Source organism: Sarcophilus harrisii, chromosome X (genome assembly GCF_902635505.1).
Source record: "Sarcophilus harrisii chromosome X, mSarHar1.11, whole genome shotgun sequence".
In the NCBI taxonomy this organism is placed as follows: Eukaryota; Metazoa; Chordata; class Mammalia; order Dasyuromorphia; family Dasyuridae; genus Sarcophilus; species Sarcophilus harrisii.
In genome coordinates this window covers 58703666-58728508 of record NC_045432.1, presented here as the reverse complement: position 1 = coordinate 58728508, position 24843 = coordinate 58703666, and the positions used below count along the sequence as shown (strand labels likewise).

Genomic DNA, 24843 nt, shown 5'->3' with positions numbered 1-24843 from the left:
TAAAGTGAAAGCTGGGTAAAGCTTAGTTAAATCAAATGTGATTTTTCTGAAGCCTTAATTAAAACTGATGTTTAAATGTTGGAGCTTAACCAAAACCATTAACCAAAAATAAAAATAGGGGCTTTTCAGAGAAGATGAGTGCAGCTGCTAAGTGGCAGAGCCAGGTTGGGAGCCAGGTCTGCTGACTCAAAATACGCGTGAGCATTTCCATGGGGCACTGTGTTCTGGAAAATACTTTGAAAACATCGAGTCATTTGACTGTCACAATAACCCCGGAAGGTGGCTACTATCATTCTCTTCATTTTATAGATGAGGAAACTGAGGCTGACAGAGGTTAAGAGACTTGCCCACAGTCACACTGCTAGCAAGTGTCTGAGGCAGGCTTTAACTCGAGTCTTGATGGATGCAAAGCTAGCACTCACACCCTTGTGCCACATAGATGCCCCCAAATGAGTGCTCTTCTCACTGAACTCGGTGGTCACAAAGACTTTAAGTGGAAGGTTTGGGGGAAGTTGCAAAACAATGTTGCTTGGCAAATGAGGAAGATGGCTGCCGTTCCTCCCAGATATTTAGAACAACAGGCACCGTCTCCACTCAAGTGGGTTGAGCTGAAAATGACATAGAGAACACAGCTTAGAAAGCCAGACAAGGCAGGCCTTGCAACAGCTTTGAGTGTATTCTGTGTTAGTTAGGTGGCAGGCACAATGGCTGGAGCATCAGGCCTAAGGTCAGGAACGTTCATCTTCTTAAGTTTCAGTCCAGACTCAGACACTTCCTAGCTGTATGACGCTGGGTAAGTCAATTTACCCTGCTGCATCAGTTTCCTCATCTAAAATGAGGAAACGGCAAAGCGCTCCACTGTCTCACTGCCAAGAAAACCCCAAAAGGGGACAGAAGAATCAGACACCATTGAAAATGACTGAAGAACAACCACAAAACACAAGCCCTTGTTCCCACTCCCCCAACACTCTGCACATATCTTTTGTTTGAAGAAATTGAAATGGAAGGTTTGACGGCTAGCCATACCACGCAATTCCACAAAGCCCAGAGCCTCCTGCTTTTTGACTGCAGAGACATGCTTAGAATGGGCTGGCAGGCCCGTGGGGCCCAAGTTTAGTGGATCTCAATGCCACTACTCCAGTGTCAATCTGCTCCTTAGCCATGGCCATGCTTCTCTGCACCCTGGCCAGCTTCCTGTGGCTGCCTCCTGGGCCTAGGGCACGAATTTCCTGACCCTTCTCCCAGGTTCCCTCAGCACCATACAACTGCCCCACAACACTAGCCAGTCTTTCAGCAGATAGAAACCTGTGGCCTCTTAGGCTTGCAAAGGCCTAAGGTGAGATACCCTGCCATTCACAGCCCCTGTGCCAGGTGCAAAAATTCCTTGCTATGTCTCTGCCTGGCAGATTCACTAATGAGTCAGAGCCACCTCAGACTTGTTAGTGCATATTTTAACAGGCTGTTTTCCTAGACAGCTCAGTCACCACCCTCTCCTTCCCCCCCCAAAAAAAATATATTTACCTGTACAAAAACTGTGAAGAGGATCACCACCGTGGTCGCTGCAATGAAGAGCTTCTTCCGGGGAAAGTCAGGGAGGAGAAAAACGAGGGAGAAACAGATGGCCCCCCTCAATCCACCATAGGCGATAATGAACTGATCCTTTCTGGTGACAGTGTTCACGTGACATTTATTCACAAAGAAAGTCAGCACGAGGACACCTACATTTTCAAAGGGGAAGGAAGACGAGGGGAAACGAAGGTAAGTATAAACAGTAATGACAGCACCATAAGGAGACATAACTCTGAATGACATGAAAGGCACAGTGGGCCCCAAGGAATAGATCTTTCTTCTTTCAGCAGAAGCACTGTCCTAAGGCAGGGCAATGAAGGCACTTTGTTTACACCTCTCTGGACTATACTGTCAGAAAAGGTGACTGAACTATTGCTTAACTGGTTTTCTCTGTTACAAAGGAATCTTCAAAGTTGGGGGAGGGTTGTGTTTCAATTGTGCCCAAGACTGTGATGCAAAAGCAAAAGCAATCAATGAAACTTATTTTTCAAGGGAGTATAGAAAATTAGTATTAAACTAAATGAGAATTCTAAGGATTTGTGATAAATAATTTAAAAGCTAAGACTAATTAAATTCTTAGAGGCTTTGCTCATAAGGTCATGGCATTTTTTCAAGGTGGAAAGGACCCTTAATATCCTCCCATTTCAAAGCTAAGAAAACAGATGCAGAGAAGTCAAGTAGTTGCCCCAGGTGACACAGCCCAGGCCCTATTCATTTTACCACAATCTGCTGCCTCTCCCCATCAGAGGGTTTTCTTTAAGAGGCTTTCCTTGCATTGATGCATTGTTGGTGGAGTTGTGAACGAATCCAACCATTCTGGAGAGTAGTTTGGAACTATGCTCAAAAAGTTATCAAACTGTGCATACCCTTTGATCCAGCAGTGTTACTACTGGGATTATATCCCAAAGAGATTATAAAGAAGGGAAAGGGACCTGTATGTGCACGAATGTTTGTGGCAGCCCTCTTTGTAGTGGCTAGAAACTGGAAACTGAGTGGATGCCCATCAGTTGGAGAATGGCTGAATAAATTGTGGTATATGAATATTATGGAATATTATTGTTCTGTAAGAAATGACCAACAGGATGATTTCAGAAAGGCCTGGAGAGACTTACACAAACTGATGCTGAGTGAAATGAGCAGGACCAGGAGATCATTATATACTTCAACAACAATACTATATGATGACCAGTTCTGATGGACCTGGCCATCCTCAGCAACGAGATCAACCAAATCATTTCCAATGGAGCAGTAATGAACTGAACCAGCTACGCCCAGAGAAAGAACTCTGGGAGATGACTAAAAACCATTACATTGAATTCCCAATCCCTCTATTTATGCCCACCTGCATTTTTGATTTCCTTCACAAGCTAATTGTATAATATTTCAGAGTCCGATTCTTTTTGTACAGCAAAATAACAGTTTGGTCATGTATACTTATTGTGTATCTAATTTATATATTAATATATTTAACATCTACTGGTCATTCTGCCATCTGGGGGAGGGGGTGGGGGGTAAGAGGTGAAAAATTGGAACAAGAGGTCTGGCAATTGTTAATGCTGTAAAGTTACCCATACATATAACCTGTAAATAAAAGGCTATTTTAAAAAAAGAGGCTTTCCTTGGTTTTTTGTTTTTTGCTTTGCTTTGCTCCAAAGTTTGAAAATGGCCCTAGAATTATGCATGGTATTCCCTTGGGACTTGGAATGGGAATTCTGGGTAACTGCAAAAGAAGACACAAAAACCAAAGAAAATATTTCCATCCATCCATTCTCAGAAAATCTGGCAATCCATGTCCTGACTCCTAGTATGGAGGCAGCCACCTCTAAAAACCTGGGATGCTATATGTTGAAGGTATTGAAAGAGAGAAGTACCTCTCTTCTCACTCAAGGCCCATGTTCCAGGACTCCAAATGTAGGCCTAAAAGGAAGGGAATCCTGAAATCTTACTCCCACTCAGCCCTGCCTGGAAACACAGAAGCAAACTCTGTCCAAGACTGGCTTTGCAAGCTTCCAGGTCATGTGGCTAACAAGACGGAGGAAAATCCATTTTTTCTGAGTCCCATTACTTCTCAAACCTCTCCAAAATAGGAATAATGCAGCAAACAAGAAGCTAAGTCAGCTGTCTCCATAGCCCAGGACATCCAGAATCCGAAACATTAAAAACAATTCCATGAACTGACTCTGACTTTGAGGTCATTCAGTACCTCTCCCCTAGCTCCCATGCTACTGGCAGCAAGGCTACACTAGCAGAAGCAAGAGTACAAGCTTACATCAAAACCCACCCCTACCCCTCGGTCCTCCTCCCTCTTTTTCCAGGGCCATGGAGACCCCAGCTTCAGGCTGTAGAATTTCGTCAAGGCTTCAGCAGATAACCAGCATGGCCACAGCCCTTCAGGAGCCTACAAGTCTGTAGCGCCAGTCAACTCTGAATACCAGCACCACAAAGCTCCAAATTGTCAGGGCCACGCCAAAGAACTAAGGAGCAGAGGGAGCAAGGGAGGATACCAGGAAAGAACACTCTATGTGTATGGGGGGGGAGGTTTGGAGGGGTATATGTGTCTGAGGGGATGGGGTGGGTGTGCATGTGTCGGGGGAAGGTATGTAGCATTCCACTAAGCCAGAGGGAAAGAACACACATCCAGCTAGGGCCAATCCTAACCACTCAAAAGTAACTTGAAGCAGAGATCTAGACGGGTGAACTATGAATTGCCAAGCATGAGAGGAGGCTGAGACATTGTGAGATGCAACCTCCAAGGAAACCATAATCAGAGGACAGAGTCAGAAAGTGAGCAACAGGGGAGAGAAAAAAAAACGATTGAAATTATCAAGGCCTTCTGGAAGAATAAAATCCAAAGACCTAGAACCTAAGCAGATAATTCAACAAGAAAATCAGTAACAACAAAAGCAAACATGGCTTCCAGATCTAGTAAATTAGTTCACGCATCTACAAATCAATATTGCAAAATAAAGGAAGATGTCTCAACAGTTGATAATACAGAGGATTCTGTGGAAGCTGTGGAGAACATGGAACTTCAACATTATGTTTCTCCTGAATCATTTAAAACATAAAAAGGAATAATGACAACAGAATTTATGGCCTATGTTGCAAAAATCATTAGCAGAATAGAAAAACTGGAATCTTCAATGGTAAAACTTCCCAAAGAAAAGAGAAAACAATAGACTGGGAATGCAAATACAAAGGAAAGGAAATTGAAATAATGCAAGATTGTTCTGTACCCATTAGAAAATATAGGAGGGAATGGAACAATGTGTTCTAAAGAAGAGCAGTGGAATTCGGGATGTAGCCCATGGTGACCTACTCTGCAAATCTGAGCTTAACCATACATGAAGCAAGATGGTCATTCTATAATAAAGAGGTATTTGAAACATTTTTATAAGAAAACTATAATTGAAAGTATTATCTGCTCTTCAAACACCCCAAGCAACATGCATGCAGGAGAGGTGGATCAATTCAGACTACAACAACAACAATAACAGAGTGACAACAAAGAGACTCTAAATGTACAGAAAGAGGCAGGGATGAAGGTAGATCTTACAGAGGTAAAGGTGAAGGTGGACAGGCATCATCATTGATAAAACCTGGCTTTTTGTGAAGTGATGCTTTTTGTGGGACTGCATTACAAATCGGAGGGTGCATGAAAGAGGAGAGGGGAGCATGGGGATGTTGAGGAGCATGCAATGTGTCAGGGTCAAATCAAGGGCTAATGATGAGGGAAAGATGACTCCTGTGGTCTCAAAAGGAGAATTTACAGGGGAGTGGGTGATGAGGAGGGGAGAAGCATTAAAAAGAGAAAAGGAAGGAGACCTTACTATGGTGGTATGAGGGGACTATGCTGATAAATGTTTCTACAGGTAAAGAGCAAGAGTCTGGAAAGAGAAATGGGGGCTTACATTGGGTATGACCTGGGGGAATTTGCTGCTTGAAAAGTCTACCCAGCCTACATCTGGGAAGGGAAGAGTTGGAACCTTTAGGGGCAATTGCACTTGGGGATTTGAGAAAATAAGGATCCAGGGACTTAATTTTTGAAGAAAATGTGGGAGGAGGAAAGGTAACCAAGGGAGGGTAGAAATCAGTGGTGGGTTGAATAATCAAGGACATGATGCAGGAGGAACCCTCCCATGGTGTATCTTACTGGACCTTGGCATAGTAGAAGCATGATGGACCACAGAGGCTGTAGGAGGACACTAGTTCAAAACTGTCTTTGTCTCTTACTCCCTGAGTAACTTTGGACAATTCATACCCTGCCTGAGCCTCAGTTCCTCGACTATAAAAATGAAAAGGTGAAGACAAATGGTCTCAAGGGCTCTTTCCAACCACTGATATGCTGGTGAATGTTTGACAATTAGCTTTCCAAGGAGAAAAAAACGTAGGCGTAACACATTTAAGTCTAATCTGCATTATCCATTACTTTTTCAGTTAACAAAATGACAAATCAAGGCCTCATTTGCAGCATTTGCATATTTCTGCAGTGTAAATGCTCACACTGAAAATTTAACAATTGGCTCACAAGTAAACTCTTGCTTCCAACTCTACATCTCTGAAAAAGAGATCTTCTTAACTGCCTTCACTTTGCCTTTCCCCATCACTAATCTTAAGATTCATGGTCTAACTGTATAAGAGGAAGGAATTTATGACCAAAGAAGGACTAGAGATCACTATTGATCACAAAATAAAAAAATTTGATTATATCAAATTGAAAAGTTTTTGTACAAACAAAACGAATGCAGACAAGATTAAAAGAGAAGCAACAAACTGGGAAAACATTTTTACAGTTAAAGGTTCTGATAAAGGCCTCATTTCTAAAATATATAGAAAACTGACTAATTTGTAAGAAATCAAGCCATTCTCCAATTGATAAATGGTCAAAGAATATGAACAGACAATTCTCAGACAAAGAAATTGAAACTATTTTTAACCATATGAAAAGATGCTCCAAGTCATTATTAATCAGAGAAATGCAAATTAAGACAACTCTGAGATACCACTATACACCTGTCAGATTGGCTAGAATGACAGGGAAAGATAATGCGGAATGTTGGAGGGGATGTGGGAAAGCAGGGACACTGATACACTGTTGGTGGAATTGTGAACACATCTCCAGCCATTCTGAAGAGCAATCTGGAACTATGCTCAAAAAGTTATCAAATTGTGCATACCCTTTGACCCAGCAGTGCTACTACTGGGCTTATACCCCAAAGAGATTTTAAAGAAGGGAAAGGGGATCTGTATGTGCAAGAATGTTTGTGGCAGCCCTTTTTGTAGTGGCCAGAAACTGGAAAATGAATGGATGCCCATCAATTGGAGAATGGCTGAATAAATTGTGGTATATGAATGTTATGGAATATTATTGTTCTATAAGAAATGACCAGCAGGATGAATACAGAGAGGCTTGAAAAGACTTACATGAACTGATGCTGAGTGAAATGAGCAGGACCAGGAGATCATTATATACCTCAACAATGATACCGTATGAGGATGTATTGTGATGGAAGTGGATTTCTTCGACAAAGAGAAGATCTAACTCAGTTTCAATTGATCAACGATGGACAGAAGCAGCTACACCCAAAGAAAGAACACTGGGAAGTGAGTGTAAACTGTTTGCATTTTTGTTTTTCTTCCCGGTTATTTTTACCTTCTGAATCCAATTCTTCCTGTGCAACAAGAGAACTGTTCGGTTCTGCACACATAGATTGTATCTAGGATATACTGTGCCATATTTAACATGTATAGGACTGCTTGCCATCTAGGGGAGGGGATGGAGGGAGGGAGAGGAAAAGTCAGAACAGAAATGAGTGCAAGGGATAATGTTGTAAAAAATTACCCAGGCATGGGCTCTGTCAACAAAAAGTTATAATTAATTAAAAAAAAAGGAAAAAAAATTCTGAAAAAAAAAAGATTCATGGTCTGAAGAGGTTTGTTTTGCTATTTCATTAAAAAATGATTTTATTTTAAAACAACAATATAGACATTTTCCAACCTTGGGGAGGCTTTACATTATGCCTTAGAAGAGCAGGAAAAGGATTCTATGAACCTGAATGACATGTAGCTGCTGGCTTTCCCAGTAATAAGCACCCTACACACATGTTAATGGCTAATCAAGCAGCCCAGCCTGCCTTATGGCTCCTCCTCACACACCTGGGCAATTTGTGTAATGTGCCTCTCTATCTCCACAGGGGAAGTGTCTCGGCTCGCTGCAAAGGCTAACGGTGCAATGATGACTATTTGTTGGGAAGGAAAGGGGAGGGAAACATATAAATGTCAAGCAAAGATGATGAACTATAAACAGAATGCCGAGAGAAGCTATAAATTGTACGCGAAAGAGGAGGCCCTGTTTAGCTTGTAATGAAGCAATGAGGTTTTCAGGCTAACACGGCATGGCGCACGTGGGCACTACCCTTGTCTGTAGTCACGGCCTTGTAAGAGACAAGTGATGTGGAACAGCAAGGATCCTCCACCAAGAGCACTGAAATCACGGCTCTCCTTCTGTCTTTCAGTCTCAGTTTTACCATCTGTCAAATGGAGAGGAGGGAGTTTGGACTAAGTGATCTCTCAGGGCCTTTCCTGGCCTCAGTCCTATAAATGTGGGTAGAGTCCTAGGAGAAAATCTCAAGGTAGGAATGAGATGAGGATGTAGAGCTGTGTCTGTGGTTCAGGGCCCCAAGGTTGCCCTATTCTACAGTGCAAGTAGAAGATACTGGAATAACAGAACTGGTAAAGCCCTACCTCTGAAGTTATCTAGCCTAGACCTAGTCACCATCACCCCCAACTCCTACTTTACACAGGAGTAAACCAACATAAAGACAGGTGAAGTGACTGGGTCATGTTCATACAGGATGTTCATAGCAGAGCTCTCCTGACTTTGTAGCCAGCAAGATCTCTTGTGACCTACTCTCTCCTTCAATGTCAACGGCACCAAACATCCACGATGATATTTGAAGGTGGAAAAGGCAAGACAGGAATACAGAAATCACTCAAGACACAAGGCCCATATTTCTTGCATACTGCCAACAAAGGCAAAGCACGAGAGAGTGGTAGTCTGTCCTTCAAGGGCCATACATACATAGAGCCACAGTGACTGGCTGAGTGTACTTAGGAGGAGGGCACCAGAGGCAGCCCAACTCACCCAATGACAATATAACATTAATATACTTCTAACAGCTTCCAGAGCCATAGACTTAGAGCTCGAAGAACCTTAGCCACCATTTGGTCTAATCAGGAGGAAACCCGTACCCAGAAAAGTCTGAGTCTAGCAGAGCTGGAACATGAACTCAGGTCTCCTAAATTCTGCCTGCTTGTCATCGCACTACTCATCCTCCCCTATTCCACTGCTCTGAATGTTCCCTCCACCAACAAAATCACTACTGGGCAAGGACTAGCCCCCCAAAAAGGTATCCCCCTTCAGCAAAGCTGCTGAGGAGTCTTTCATCACTCATCTCCTTTTACGATGAACCTGCAAAACTAAGGTCCACATAGGTAAATGATAACTGACATGGACAGCAAGGTTATGCTTTCATGTAAATATTGATAATAGACTTCAGAGAAGAAAATATTGCAATTCGTGGCAAGAAAACAAGATTCAGATTTAGGAAGTCTATGATCATATCCTGGCTCTGTTACCTTTGGGAAGTCTGTAGAAGCCTAGAGGTCTCAGTTTTCTTCTCTGTCAAATGAGAAAGTTAAACTAAGATAACTTTTGAAGTACTTTCTAGCCTGAAATTTGTGATTTCAAGACTACATACTATCTTGGCATTGGAAAGGTATGTCTAATTTAGCCCAAAGTTCACCTCATTTGGTTCACACAAAAATACTCACGACTGGGTGCCCCTCAGTTGCAGAACGGCCAAATAAGTTATGGTATATGAATGTAATGGAATATTATTGTTCTATAAGAAATGATGAGCAGGCTGATCTCAGAAAGGTCTGGAGAAACTTACATGAACTCATGCTGAGTGAAGTGAGCAGAACTAAGAGACACTATACATAATAAGAAGAAGATTATGTGAGGATCAACTGTCATGGCCTTGGCTCTTCTGAACCATGCAGTGATTCGAGGCAATTCCAATATACTTGGGATGAAAAATATCATCCACATCCAGAGAGAGAACTATGGGAGCTAAATGTGGATCAAAACATACTATTTTCACCTTGTTTGTTTTTTCTTTTCCATGGTTTTTCCCCCCTTTGGTCTGATTTTTCTTGTATAACATGACAAATATGGAAATATGTTTAAAAGTTTTGTACATGTATAAGCTATATCAGATTGCTTGCTGTCTTGAGTGGGGAGAGGTAAGGGAGAGAAAGAGAAAAAATTCACAATCCAAAATCTTATGAAATGAATGTTGAAAACGATCTTTACATGTATCTGGAAAAAAAGTACTCACGGTCCCATACCTAATGCTCGCCACACGAGGCAGAAAATGATGGTGAAACAAATGTATGGCCAATTCCACTCGTGGTTCTCGCCAATGGTTGAAACCCCCAGGAAGATGAAAATAAGCGTATCACTCACACTGCTCCACATCTTCATAAAGTACTTGATGGTGGTATGAGACTTCTGGGAAATGTTGGCCTCTACATAGCGCTTCATACTCATGGCACAGGCAATGATGCTAGAGCAGAAAAAAAACCCAGTACCATTAAGAGGAAAGGAGTGCACAAACTCTTTGGACTGATGTCTAGTTCATTCTGGAACACAAGAAACACAGAGCTGCAAAACTATTCATCCCCTCTGACCCAGGGAATCTACCTAGAAGAATGCCAAAAAGCCAAGTACTAATATATACCAAAACATTCATAGCAGCTTTTATGTGGATCCAAAGATCTAGAAACATTTTATCCAGTGACTATAGTACTGTAGACAAAAAAAAAAGAGAACTGTTGTTTTTGTTATTATTGTTCAGTTGTGTCCCAACTCTTCATGACCTTGTATGGAGTTTTCCTGGCAAAGATACTGGAATGGTTTGCCATTGTCTTCTCCAGTGGGTTAAGGAAAACAGAGTTTAAGTGACTTAGCCAGAGTCACACAACAAGTAGAAGAGGTTAAATAATTCGCCCACAACCACATAGCTAGTAAAAGTCTCAAGCTGGATCTGAATTTAAGTCTTCCTGATTCCAAGATTGAAAAAGGAGTAAGACAAAGCTGTATGTTGTCATCTTATTTAACTTATATGCAGAGTACATGTGAAATGCCAGGCTAGATGAATCAAAACCTGGAATTAAGGTTGCCTGGAGAAATCTCAAAAATCTCAGTTACACAGATGATACCACTGTGATGGCAGAAAGTGAAGAGGAATGAAGAAGCCTCTTGATGACAGTGATAGAGGAGAATGTACAAGATGGTTTGAAGTTTAACATAAAAAACTAAGATCTTGGCAGCTGGTCCCATCACTCCCTGGCACATAAAGGAAAAGAAATAGAAGCAGTGTCAGATTTCATATTCTTGGGCTCAAAGATCACTGCAGATGGTAATGGCAACCATGAAATTAAAGATGCTTGCTGCTTGGAAGGAAAGCTCTGGCAAATCTGGATAGCATACTGAAAAGCAGATTTATCACCTTGACAATAAAAGTCTATATAGTCAAAACTATGGTTTTTCCAGTAGCAATATATGACTATAAGAGTTGGACTATGAAAAAAGCTGAGTGCCACAGAATCGGTGCTTTCAAATCATGGTGATGGAGAAAACTTTTGAGAGTTCCTTGGACATCAAGAAGATCAAATCAGTCAATATTTAAAGAAATCAATTCAGGCTATTCACTGGAAGGTCAAATATTGAAGCTGAACCTTAAATACTTTGGCCACATAATGAGAACATGGGACTCGCTGAAAAAGACATCTGATGTTGAGAAAGACCTAAGACAAAAGAAATAGTGGATGGCAAATTATGAGATGGCTAGATAATGTCACAGAAATAATAAACTTGAACTTGGACAGACTTCAAGAGATAGTGAAGGACAGAAGGGCCTGAAATGCTATGGTCTATGGAGTCATAAAGAGTCAGCTACAACCAGACAAATGAACAACCTCCTCCTCACTCCAGGCCTTGTACCCTATCCAACTGAGCAATGTAGCTGAACTCCCCTAGACTATAATGGCCAATGTTAATTCCCAGAGAAGGAATGATGAAGCACATCTCCTTATCTACTGTAAATATATAAGGGACAACATGAGCAAAATGTGGCATATGCCATCACTAATGGTCACTACGTTGGTTAGTTTTCCATGTATGATTTTTCCATTATAAGGAAAGGCTGAATTCATGGTGGGGAGAGGGCAGAGAAGGAGAAATTTGTGTAATACAAAAGGCATCAAGCCAACTTAAGAACAACCACCATCACTGAGCTGTTCTACTTGTACTCTTACTTTCCATCCATTTTCTAGGTGATTAAATGTTTTGTCTCCTGAATCAGTGGCACTTTTTGACATTCTTTTGTGCAATGAGAACTACCTATTTTAGTATCCTTAACTTTGCCTAATCTGTCGTCCTTAAAGCTGACTGGGGTTGACAAAGCCTAATCATTGGCTGGCAATAAATCAGTGAGAAGCAGGTGCTAAAGATGAGAAATCTATTCCCTGTGTTCTCCAAAGCACTGCTGTTTTATTAATGAAACCAATTTCTGAAGTGTGGGAAGCTTTTCAGTGGCTTACCCATTTCACTCTGTTTTTCATTCATTCATATTCATATTTGAATCTGTCACCACTCAGTGCAGAGCTACTGCACACCAGAATCGATGGCCACGTGCTCACAGCCTCCAACTCTATCCAAATAGCAAGCTGCTTGGCTTAACCCATCAAGGTCTTGGCCTGCTGGGCAGCCGTTTGTGGTCCCAGGGAAACCAGTCTGTTCTCTTCTGGCCCTCCTATTGAGCAGGCCTTTCTCGAGCTTCACTGATCATTTGAAAACATCTCTCGAGTTGCAAATGTAATTCTTGGCCAGCAAATTTTTCCAGCTGTCTTTCATACCCAAAGCCATGGAGGGTTGGACAACTCTACCAGGCAATTGGGCACTTTTCCAAAGGCTTGTGGCAGGAACAGGCCGCTGAGGAAGCATAACAAATCTATAGGTATTTCTTCCCTTCTCGGAATGGAAAACAAGGAAGGAGAGATGGTGGCCATCTACAGACTGTGGCTATGAAGCCACTTCAGAAGGAGACTTTTTTCCAATCTCAAGAGTCACTATTAAAAATGTAGACCCTCTTGAATAGGCATAGAGGCACTGTGGGAGAGAAGGAGGAGGACAGAAGAACATCATGAAGAGAGGGGAAGTGAGTGGAAGGAGGATGCTTATTTCACAATTTTGTTGAGAATTGGTCCTGGCCATATCATTCAAAATGGAGACCATGTCACCTTAGGCATACAAGACCTTGGCTGTGCTGGTTCAATCCAAGAAGATGAGACAAATGGAGAAGAGATGTAGCTTGCTTAGTAGCCACTAGTAGCTGGAAATAGCAGACCCACAAGAGTTTTGTACCAGTGATAATTTGAGAGCAGTCTAGACTATTCTCTAGCAATGCCCTCCTTCAAGGGCATTGTTCAGAGGAGTCAGCATGAATCTAAAAGAACCCTGGGATCAATAAGATATGTAGTGAGTAAGGAAACCACTGGCTACCTATAGGGTGGGAACCAGGGCTCTGATTACAGGGAACTTCTGAAGGAGGAAAGTCCCTCTCCCAATGCAGCTCAGAAACTTCTCTGCAAGTACAGACTTGGAAAGTCACCTAAGTGATTTGCCCATGCTGGCCCAGCCAAAATGCTTCAGTAGTGGGACTGACCACCTCCATTCTCCCTTTAATACAATGCAATACAATGACTTGAAGAACAAATTCCAATTCTTCTATCACTATCTGGCTCCTCCATTGAAGACAAGGCTGGCCCATTTGCTGTTCCCCATGAAGGACATTCCACGTCCCACCCTTGAGGTTTTACAATACATTCCAGGAAGCTGCTTCACCTCACCTCCCACTCACAGTCTTCCCAGCCTCCTTCAAGGTTCAGCTCAATGCCACCAATCCCACAAGACCTTCCCAGATGGCTCCCATGGTTATTGAAGCCATCAAAATGACCTTATACTTATTCAGCATATACTTTATATTTATTTGTACAAATGTTGCCCCCCTTCCATAGAACATAAGTTCTTTAAGGGAAAGATCTGTGTTGTTCCTGCCTGCATATACCTGGTGCCCAGCACAATGCCTGGTACACAATCACTATACTTATAAATGCTTGTCGAACTGAGATGGAGTTCTTGTTGAGCAATTTTCAGAAGGAGGAGTAAGATATACACAGCGCCTTGTATTTGTGCCAACATTGGTTTGTGCTTTGCAGGTGTCCAAAATCTGAGAAGGTTATAAGCTTTTAGAAGCACAGGGAATTCTCTTCACTCCCATCAAAGCAATGGAACCCATCTCTGACTTAAGAGATAAATCTTAAGATGTTGTTTGTTGCCTGAAACAGAAAGAGCTTAATTTGTCCAAATTCAAATGACTAGTACATATTAGAGGTGACATTTGAACTCTGGTCTTCTCCACAGCCAGAACTCTAGCCACTGAATTAGGTCAAATCCTTTGCAGATTTTATATATTCCAAAATCATGTTCTTTTCTTTGGATTAAACCAAAGAATCAGAGTAGGGAAGGATTTTTGGGAGCATCCAGGCAACTCATGACTAAGCAATAATGCCTTCAAATACTTTACAATAAATATCCTGTCCCTGTTTGTCTTCTCCTCTCCAGGTGAAATATGCCCAGATCATTTAAATGAATTTCCTAAGTTATGGACTTCCCAACTGTCCTCCTCTGGACACCAACGCATCAATAGCTTTAAACTGCGGATCCCTGAACTGAACACAGAGCTCCAAATGTGGCCTACCCCACACCAGAAGACCCAGAGCAGGGCATTAGTATCCTGTCCTTGTTTTTTCTGTGATTAGGAGAAGGCTGTGGGTTAATATATTCCTAGGGTACTGCCTTACTGTGAAACAAAACTTTTTGCTTCTATGACATAAATGAATTTGATCTTCTCTGGAAGGAAGAAGAACAAAACAACAGAAGCCATCCTTTTGATAGGAGAAAAAACAACAACAATGTACACTGTGACCTTTTCTAGTGACTATTTTAAGTTCCTTTGAAGGTATAAATGCCGAGTCCTCCTTAGCGTAGGAATTCAGTATGGTCGCCAATGTGTATTGCTTTCTTTGTTAAATTTCGCTCATCTCCTGAGTCATCAAAAGAGTTGCCTTCTCTGTCCTTGATATAAAGTGTTGCTTCTTTGTTCTTTAAATAGATTGGGATTTCTTCCAGCTATGAAGAGTGTTTCTTGATCAAATTCAGTGGTACAGGCCAGTTTTTTAAATCACTTTTTCCCTTTAGGCTCAGCAACTTGAAGTAGGTGAACTTGGTCAACAAGAGAACAACCAAGCTTTCCAAAGTGTGATCAGTTACCATCTGTTTCCAATCTGTCACTGACTTTTTGCCTCTGTGTAGAATGGACAAGTTGTAAATAAGAAACGCGAGTTCCTATTATGACGGCGGGTATCTCAGCAGCAGCAAAACTAATCTGACTCCACAGAACATCCATTCTATATTTATTATTTTTTCAATCAATAAGCACTTTAATAAGTGCTTATCATGGGCTGAACACTGGGCTCAGCATGTTACATACAAATACAAAGTATAAAACAATTATTCTTTGCATTTGTATTGCTTAAAATTAATTTTTTCCAATTTTCAAGCATTTATTTTTCTCCCTCCTATCTTGCCAGAACCCACCCACACAAAAAGAGATACAAAAACCAGGTAGTAAATATGCATAATCAAGCAAAACAAATTCCCATCTTCATCTTGTCCAAAAAATGGACATCACATTCTGCACCTAGAATTCATCACTTCATTTTTAGAAAGTGGGTATCATGCTTCATCATTGGATCTCTGGAATTGTGGCTGATCATCCCAATGACTGAAGAGTAACTCCTTACTTTCCAGTTCTTTGTTACTATAAAAAGAGCTACTATAAACTTTTTGTAGATGTGGTTCCTTTCCCCCTTTCTGAGGTCTCCTTGAGGGCATAAGCCTACTAGTGATATCACTGGGTCAAAGGACATACCCTATAACTATAGAGACAATGTTCCAAATTGCTTTCCAAAATGGCTGAACCAATTCACAGCTACTCCAACAGTACATCATTGTGACCATTTCCCCTCAGTCCTTCCAACATTGGTCATTTTTATTTTTGTCTCATATACTATTCTTTAGTACTTCTGACACTTTGAAGATCTGTGATTTTGTCATCATGGGGCCTACGCAGACAAAGGTCACTCTACCTGCTTCCTCATGCTGCTATTGCTGCTGCTTCTACAGTGTTACAGTTCTTGTTTAGTGAAAAAGCTCACTAGGTTTTTTTTATGAGGCCCACAGAACTTATCCATTTACACCCACATCCATGAGTAAGCCATGCAAATTACCCTGAGGGTCTGGAAAGCCTACAAAAATACACTAAAAATACCAGAAAGGAAAAATACACAGCTAGTCATGCTACTATCAGCCTTTCAAATACTACTATATCTATTTAAACCTAACAAATCAGCTAACAATGAAACCCTCTAAAAATAATCCAAGCACCATAAGGGCTTTGGGAGTTTCCAACAGATAACCATACATACATACATATACATATATCTATATATATATATTCAATAATCCATAATAAATAGTAATTTGCTCATGGTAACAGATTTAGAGATGGAAATTATTTCAAAGGCCATCTAGTTCATTATACAGATGGAAATACTAAAGCCTTCCAGAGGTTAGGGGTCAATTCATAGGAAATCCCAGGCCAGGGCACAGATTTAAATCAAGGTCCTCTAAACCTGCCCTCCCCCAGCCATTCAGTACTCTTTCTACCACCCTGGCTTGCTCAGATTTCTAGTTCCTACCATGTCTATCTAATTCCAGGCTTCATCATCTCTACTGGGAGCAATATTCTGGCCAAGCTTATGAAGCTCTTCTTAGAATAATGTTTTTAAAGAATTGAAAGCAATGCTAAATTTCAATTAGAGACTGGTGAAAATAAAGATGTGCTTTTTCCCCAGGCAAGCTTTTGAATTCACTAAAATGTCTTGAAGGCCAAGGAGGTAAAGGGGTCAAACTTAAGGACCTTGATCTAAGTCAAGAATTCAACAAAGGTTCAGCTTTGAGGACAGAAACGATGAAAATAATGCCCAGGATGGATTCTTGACTGGCCAATCGCTCTGTACCTTCTCTACACACCACTTAGGCAGCAATGTCAAATTGCTGCTATTTAATATTGTGCTGCATTTATAGAAAATAACTATAACATGACTTCTGTTCTTTATCAGCTTACGTTCTGAGGTGACATGAAATCACACTGACAATGTGTATTTCAAAAGACAATTATCAAACATGTATATGCTGATTACTTCCTAAGGTTAATTTCTGGGGAGAAATACTGTTTCCTAGTTATAGACATAGCAATAGTTCATGTTTCCATGGTGCTTTGCAGTTTATACTGAGCTTTTATCACAATAACTTTGCAAAGTAGAGAGTTCAAATATTATCATCATTATATATAGATATAAAAACTAGAGCTCAGAAATTATCAGGAAAACTAAGACAGAGAAATAGTGGGCTGTGATATGGAGAGAAACAAACATTTTCAAACACGGATTTTCTTCTTTCTTTTTTTCCCCCCTATCAACTCTACTTATATAAGGAAGGGTTCCTGGAGGGGGAAAGGGAAGAAGAATAGAGGAATCTCTGGGAAGTAATAGTGACATATAAAAGAAAAGCACATCAGTAAGACCTCAGGTTTTTAAAATATTGGCTAGTCACAAAGCAAGGTCAAGGGACAACGAATGAAGAGTCCAAGTACTCCACTAGCATTCATGCAATATTCTGAGATCTCTAGGAGAGACTTCTTTACCTTAAGTGGACCTCCTTCAGATAAGCTAAGGGAGGCCTGGACAAGAGCTCCAGAGTTGTATAAGATGAGAAGGTGTAAAGAGGCCGGGATCTGCATGGCCAAAGGCCGCCTGCTACAATGACCTGTAGTGTGACCTCTGGCAGTTACTTCCCCTCTCTGTGACTCAGCTTTACCATCTGTAAAATGAAATACACACTTCCTCTAGCCACTAGCTCGCTGTGTTTTTATGATACCCCAGTGACATCATATGAGGAAAATACTTAATAAAATTCCATGTCCTGCAATGTGACATTTATATAAAATATCGTTATTATTACCATCCATCAAAGTATTGAAATTTGAGCTCCCTAAATAATGGCTCTATGAATACCACAAGGATGAATCAGAGGAGGGAAATGCCCAAGATCTGAAAGCAAACCACAAAGAAGGCCTGAGTCCTGTCCCTAAGAAGTTATCCTCACAGGGAGCTGCAACAGGATAGTCCAAACAGCATAAGGTCCTAGAGAGCTAGAGCCAATAAAAACCTCCATGGGTCACTTTGTGAACTCCTCCACCCTAAATGGGAGAGTGCATCTTGTAAAACGTCATGGGACTCATGAGCCTCAAACTCCATTTCTTCTAGATTAAATTAACTTGGCCATCACAGCCTGCACTCACTTGGAGAAGGTCTCAAAGCAAAAGGCTGGGTGCCAGGGGAATCAGCAGCCATAGTTCCTAAGGACATCAACTGCAAGCTGAATGAAGCTAAATATGGCTCCTGACAGGTCAGCACCTGCCATGCACTAATCTGGAGAGCTTCTCAGTTCCTTGATAAAGTTCCCTGGCTCTCCCTCCTTCATTCCATTCTCCTTCGCTATCAGAGATCACTCTCCACCAAGTGCCTAACATGGTAGACAATTTTTTTTTTTTATTTATCAGACACTATGACCTTTAACTCCCCTACTTCTTTTTTATTCTTTCCACATTTACTATGAGATTTCAAAATCTCATTTCACCCTTTATTGAAAATTAGAAAATTAAGCTATTTTTAAAAGCATAAAACCATTTTAGTTGAATTGTAAAAGTATACAGAGGTTAAGAAAATATAACATTTATAAACATGCTACTTTATAAGTGATGTCTTAAGAGATCTGAACAATGTAGTCCCTCTTCACATTACTTAAATAAGTGACACATTAATGTCACCTCAAGTTGTAAGCTTCTAGACTACAGACAACACATCTAATCCAATTCTTTTCATAGAGTATCTAGTACAGTAAGTTACAGGACTGTCGAATCAATGAACTAATCAATCAACAAGAATTTATTAAGTCAGCCTTTCGTATCCACCAGATACTGTACTCAGTGGTAAGATACAAAGAAGAGTTGAAACAGTCCCAAGATTCAAGGACCTCAAGGTCTGCTGGATACAACACACAAACAACAATGTACATAAGAGAGAGATACAGAATAGATGGCAGGCACTATCAGAGGGAAGGCTGGGAAGCAGGGAAAGACCTCTCACAGAAAGTGGGATTTGAGCTGAATATTAGAGGAAGCCAGGGAAACTCAGAGGCAGGGATAAAGAAGCTGTCTATCCCGGGCTGCGGGGAAAAGATGATGGAAGATGAACAGTATCTTGCAAAGAAATAGCAAATAGGCCAGTGTGGATGGATCTTAGAATTTGTGCAGAGTAAAATGTAGGAAGACTAGTTAGAGGATATGATACTGGTGATGATCCAGAAAAGGAGGAAAAGGAAAGGAGAGAGCAGAGCCACAAAAACCCTGAGAGGTCAGATTATTTAGGTAGAGAAGGTGATAGCCACAGTCATATGTTGTAAAGAAGTCCAAAAGAAGAGGACTGAGAAAAGGACATTAGCTTTGGTAAATGCATTTAAAGCATTATAAAGCATTAGACTCAGGCCAGAAGTCAAATTAAAGCAGATCTAGAAGAGAGTCAACAGAGAGAAAGGGTAAATACTTACTCTAGACAGATTTGTCAGGAATTCTAAAAAGAAGAGAAATATGGGACTCTGGCTACTGGAGATGATGGGATCAAGTGAGGGTTTTTTTTTTAAATGGAGAAGTCTTGGGCATGTTTGAAGGCAGCATCTGAAGAGCCAGTATACTAAGAAGGGATTAAAGGTAAGAGAGAAATTGGGGATGACCGAGGTAGTATCAATCTCCTAGCAATTTCAGCAGAGGAACAGATGAAGGTTGTATGCAGAGGAGTTTGCCTAGGGAAGGAGAGGAGCCATCTCTTTATTCAAGATCAGAATGAAGGAGGAGATGGGAGGAGAAGAATCTGGATGATAGTGACGAGGAGATTTTTGGCAAACACCCTCAATTGTTTTTCCATGACGTCTTCAAGTCCTTTCCAGACAAGGTCTTCAAAAGAGAACATAGGAGAGGGGTGCTGTGGAAGGTAGGAAGAAAGAGAATGTTTGGAGCAGTGACAGAGGGTAGGGGTGGGAGAGTAAACTGAGTAAGGGGGAATAGAAAGATTGCTGCAGTAGATTAGATTATACATTAGGTAAAGTCAATTTGTGGTGAGTCCAGCCAGCAAGGTGTCATGGTATCTTCCAGCTATACAAACAAAGAAGGCACATGGTGAGAGTAATTTAGGGCTGGGGTTTGGCAGATAAACAACAGCACAATGGGGCATGGGATTTAAGTGTAGAAGATAGGATGTAGGTAAACTGGTTCACCAAAGGCTGGAGATGGACAAGAGAGGAGAGTTCAGCAGGGATGATTGTCTGGGAAAAGAACTGGGAGAATGAAGGAACTAAAGGTCACAATGAAATCAAAGAACAGGGTTAGGGATTATAAGGCATGAGGAAAGATGGACTGTTTAAAAAAAAGGATAAGAACATAAAAGAATTTCAGAGCTCCTAAACATCCAAGTGTAACACTTGTGTGATGGTAAAATCAAAGGTATGACCATTTCTGTGTGGAGCTGAGGAGGGGTAGACATGGAAGCCATGAGGAATGGATGTAGTGAGAAACTGAAAAGTTAAGATTAATTGAGGGAGCACTGATATTCAAGCAAAAATCTTCTAGTACAAGGGTAGGAAGAAGGGAAGAGAGACTGTGAGTCAGGAACCCAGAAAAAAAAAAGGAGAATATCCTGCAAGCTTCTAGATAATGGCCACAACAATCTAGCTTGAATGATAAATCCTATGCCACAGATCTCAAAGAAGGAGAGGTTGTTCAGTGATAATCAACCAATGAGTCAGCAGGTATTACTGCAAGTTTAGCCAATACTAGAAATGGCAGAGAGGGAAGCAGTATCATCAGGAGGGAGCCAATCTCAATGAGTACCAGAAGATGGAAAAAGTTTAAGTTGGCAGCAAACTTGTTCATTATGGAGCAAGCATTCCAAAAGGCATGGTAAAAGGAGCAGACAGATGTGGAATGGGATGTGAGGATGGGGGCACCAGTTGGTTGGGAAGGTGAATTGAAATAAAAAGCAGACAGTTGGAGATGGGCAAGTTGCTTTATATATCAGCAGTTGGAGAGACAGAAGTGTAAGGGGTTGGTTAAGACAATGCTAACCATTAAGGAGAGAGTATGGGCAGAATGCCAGTGCTTGGAAAGAGGGCCACTGAAGAAGAAACTCACAGACTATTCAATATCCTCCATCAAGGTCCAACTCAGAAGCCATACAGTATATCCCCAATCTTATCAAGAATTCCCCATACAGTATACCTGACAGTCATCTAGCCTTTGCATGAAGACCTCCAGTAAGGTAGAATCCAGTACCCGTCATAGCAGGCTATTCCATTTGGGGAAAATATGAAAAAGTTTTTCTATCAAATTTCTCATGTAAGTGTTTGGAATCCAAGAAATCATGAAAGAATGCTCCCAATTACTAACAATAAGAAAAATGCAAATCAAAACAACCCCAAGGTTTCTAATTAGCAAAAATAAAAACAAAATGGGTTCAGTCAATTTGAGAAATCTAGTGGGAAGATAAGCTGGTACATTGTTGATAGAGATGTGAATCAATATAACTACTTTAGAAAGCAATACAGAACTATGCAAAAACATAACTAAAATGGCCATATCCTTTGACCTAGAGATTCTGCTCCAAATTTTATATCTCCAAGAGGCAAGTGGAAAAAAAGATTCCCTATAGACATCAAAATATTTATAGCAGCACTTTCTGTGGTAGCAAAGAACTGGAAACAAAGTAGATGCCCATCAACTGGAGAATGGCCAAACAAATTGTGCTGTGTGAAATTAATGGAATATTACTGTGATGTCGGAAAATGATGATCAGAGAGGAATATGTAAAAATTTACATAATCTTATAGAAAGTGAAATATGTAAAGGCAAAAAACCCCAATATACATGACAAAAAGAAAGAATAGGTATGAAACATTCAAATGTGAATGCTGCAAAATCACAAAAGAAAAGATGTGAATGAGCCCCCCAATTCTACCTCATTTATAGAAATGAGAGTCCAGGGAGTAGAAAATTACATATATTTTCAGATTTCTTTCAATCTATTGATCAGCTTTACTGATTTTTTTCCTCTTCTTTTTTTTCTTTTTCTTAAAAAAATTAGTACCATGGAATGGCTCACTGAGAAAGGGGAAAGAAGGGGGATGATGAGAGAAATTCTGGTGGTGTAAAAAAGACCCAAATCAATAAAATTTATTTTTTAAAAGGGCAAGCTGATTTTAAATGGTTTTTAAAAGGTTAAAAATACAAAGATACAAATAGGCAAAAAACAGAATTCAGATACTCAATTCTTCTTTGTATGATGAAAAGGCAGGAGGACAAAATGGATAGAGTACATTGAGCAGATAGAATCCCACAATCCTGAAATTCCAAAGTGGAAGCCAAAAAATATAAAAAAAAATAAAAATGAAAGGCTCTCCATTAAGATGGAAAAACAAATTCACCTTAGGGTTATTTTCATTTTAATTTATGCCAGTGTTTCCTTTTTATTTTTTCTTTTTCTCAACTGTACATAAATATAGTTTTCAACATTCATTTTTATAAGACTTGGCTACACCCTGTTCCAAATTTTTCTCCCTTCCTCCCTTATCTCCCCCATCCCCAAGAGAGCAAGCAATCTAACATAGGTTAAAAATGTGCTACCCTTTTAAACATAGTTCCATATTTGTCATGAAAATGACAGACCAAAAAGGGAAAAAACCATGTGTCTCTTTATTTTAAGTTTTTCTTCTCTCCAGTCTATCCTTCAGACAGCTTCTAAAATAAATGTCCTAAAGCATGGGTCTAACCATGTCACTCCTCCACTTAAAAAACTTTCAATAATTCCCTGTTGATTGTTACATAAAATGCAGACTCCTCAGCCCAGCATATAAGGCCCTCCACAGTTGAACACAAGTGCCCTTCTCTGACACACTGACCCACCTCCAGGCATTTATGCAGATCACCTTATATCCTTAAAACACTCATTTATCATATGAGACTGTCAAAACCCTTTTCTTCCTTCATGGACTGAGTCACATGTTACCCTCTACATGAAGTATTCACAGTGCCCCCCCCCAAAAAAAGCTCTCTCTCGTTCTCAGATTTTTCTAAAGCTTTTTACCTGGATCACTTCTTTCTCTCTACCATGCTATACTTATCATTATACTTATGTTTTCAGGTATGTGCACATGTGGGCATGGGCATGTGTGGTGTGCATGACTAGTGTGTGCATATATGTAGCGTATGTAGGATACATGTGTGTTGTTTCTTGTGGATTGTGTGTGTAAAAGTGATGTGTGTATGTGTTTGGTGTTTATATGTAGAATTTGTCTATGTATGTATATGTATGTGTAAGGGGTATGTTTTATGTAGTATATGTCTGTCTGGTGTATATATGTTTGGTGTGTTATATATATGAGTTGTATACCTATGTGCATATGTGGGTGTGATTGTACAAGTGTGAGCACATGTGTAGGGCCCATACATGTGTGTGTGCCCCACCCCAGGAGGTCTTTCAAGTCAAGGATTCATTTTTTTTCACCTCTGTACCCCTAGAGCCCAGCCCAGCACTTTGCACAGAGAACACTTAATTAATGAAAGTTTCTTTTGGTGAATTTACAACCAACCAAAACTTGACCGAAACAAAAGAATTCAATTTTCAGACAGAAAAACAATATATGCAGCATGTGCAGGGAATGTCACCCTTTTGTCTTATAGTACTGAAGCAAAAACAAAATCAAGGCCTGTTCCAGTCATGTGGCTGCAACATTCCTGCAGCCATTCTCCCCTTTGCCTTTGAAATGTAATTGCATTTTATTATTTGATGGGATTTAATGTTCTGTAACAGTTGCAAATTTACCAGCCTTGTCTGTCCTTATCATCCCAACAGTACAAGTCCTTTCCAAAGAGCACGATGGTGTTAGCTTATTTCCCTTTCTGGAAATGACCTTAGCTTCTACACCCTGCTGTCCCCCAGCCCATTCCAAAACAAAGTGTGATTGGGAAACAGTTAAAGCACTCATAGGTGACAGGGATTTGGAGGATCTGAGGCATTTTCAGAAACTAAGAGTGCCTCTTATCTGCTTGAGACCATTTGCTAAGAGTTTTGCCTGAAAGGAGGAGCTAGCCTTTCTGTCCTGGGACTCCACGTTTCTACATGTATATATGAGTCAAGGGAAAACTGCCTGCTTTTGGACAAAGGACCAAGGCTCTTCTCCATTGCAATCAGGAAGCCGAAGGCCCACAAACTCCAAAAGTAACACAAGGCTCAACAAATCCCCCCGACATAACTCTAGAATCTTTTCTTTACAAGAAGCAGTTGGATGTGCTCTCTGGCCAGTTCAGTTTCCATTTCACTGAGTCATTTATGTGTAGTTGAAGAAGGGGTAATGGGAATATAAAATGTTGATCTTTATACTGATCTGGACTCTTCTAATCTTGTGCTGACCTGAAGTCAATAAATTTCATTTGAAATATACTGGTGTTCTCCTAACCTAAACTTAGAGAGAAAATGAAGACCAAAAAGAGAGCTCATCATGAAGCAGCATAGTATGGTGAAAAGAACACAGGAGGGAATGAGCGAAACCTATCTCTGACACTCACTGGCCACGTATGACCCTGAGCAATTCCCACTGCTTCTCTGAACATCAACCTCCTTACATCTAGAAAATGGAAATCATAAGACCTCTAATACCTCTCTCACCATTGTTTTAAGAAAAAATTACAAAATAAATCTAACATAACTGGGGAGGGAGAGGGGCTCGAGCCAACGGCATTAGAAAAGAGATATCCCTAACTCTCTTAGAGTCACCCCCTAGAAACCTGAGGGAAAATATAGCAGCCTGGCTCTGGAAGGGTAGATTAGAGAGTACTCATTGCATATATAAAATGC

The 24843-nt window shown here is 40.6% G+C and overlaps 1 protein-coding gene across 2 annotated transcripts in view; it reads right to left on the bottom strand.

Moving 5' to 3' along the window:
• Positions 1-24843, bottom strand: part of LOC100927725 (sodium/hydrogen exchanger 2-like) — a 96963-nt gene that overhangs the window by 52506 nt on the left and 19614 nt on the right. For both annotated transcript variants that reach the window (XM_031944290.1, XM_031944291.1), the window contains exons 4-5: positions 9982-10199; positions 1522-1718 (exon numbers count right to left, since the gene is read on the bottom strand). In XM_031944290.1, the coding sequence (XP_031800150.1) occupies positions 1522-1718; positions 9982-10199 (415 nt within the window). The remainder of the gene's footprint in view (positions 1-1521; positions 1719-9981; positions 10200-24843) is intronic.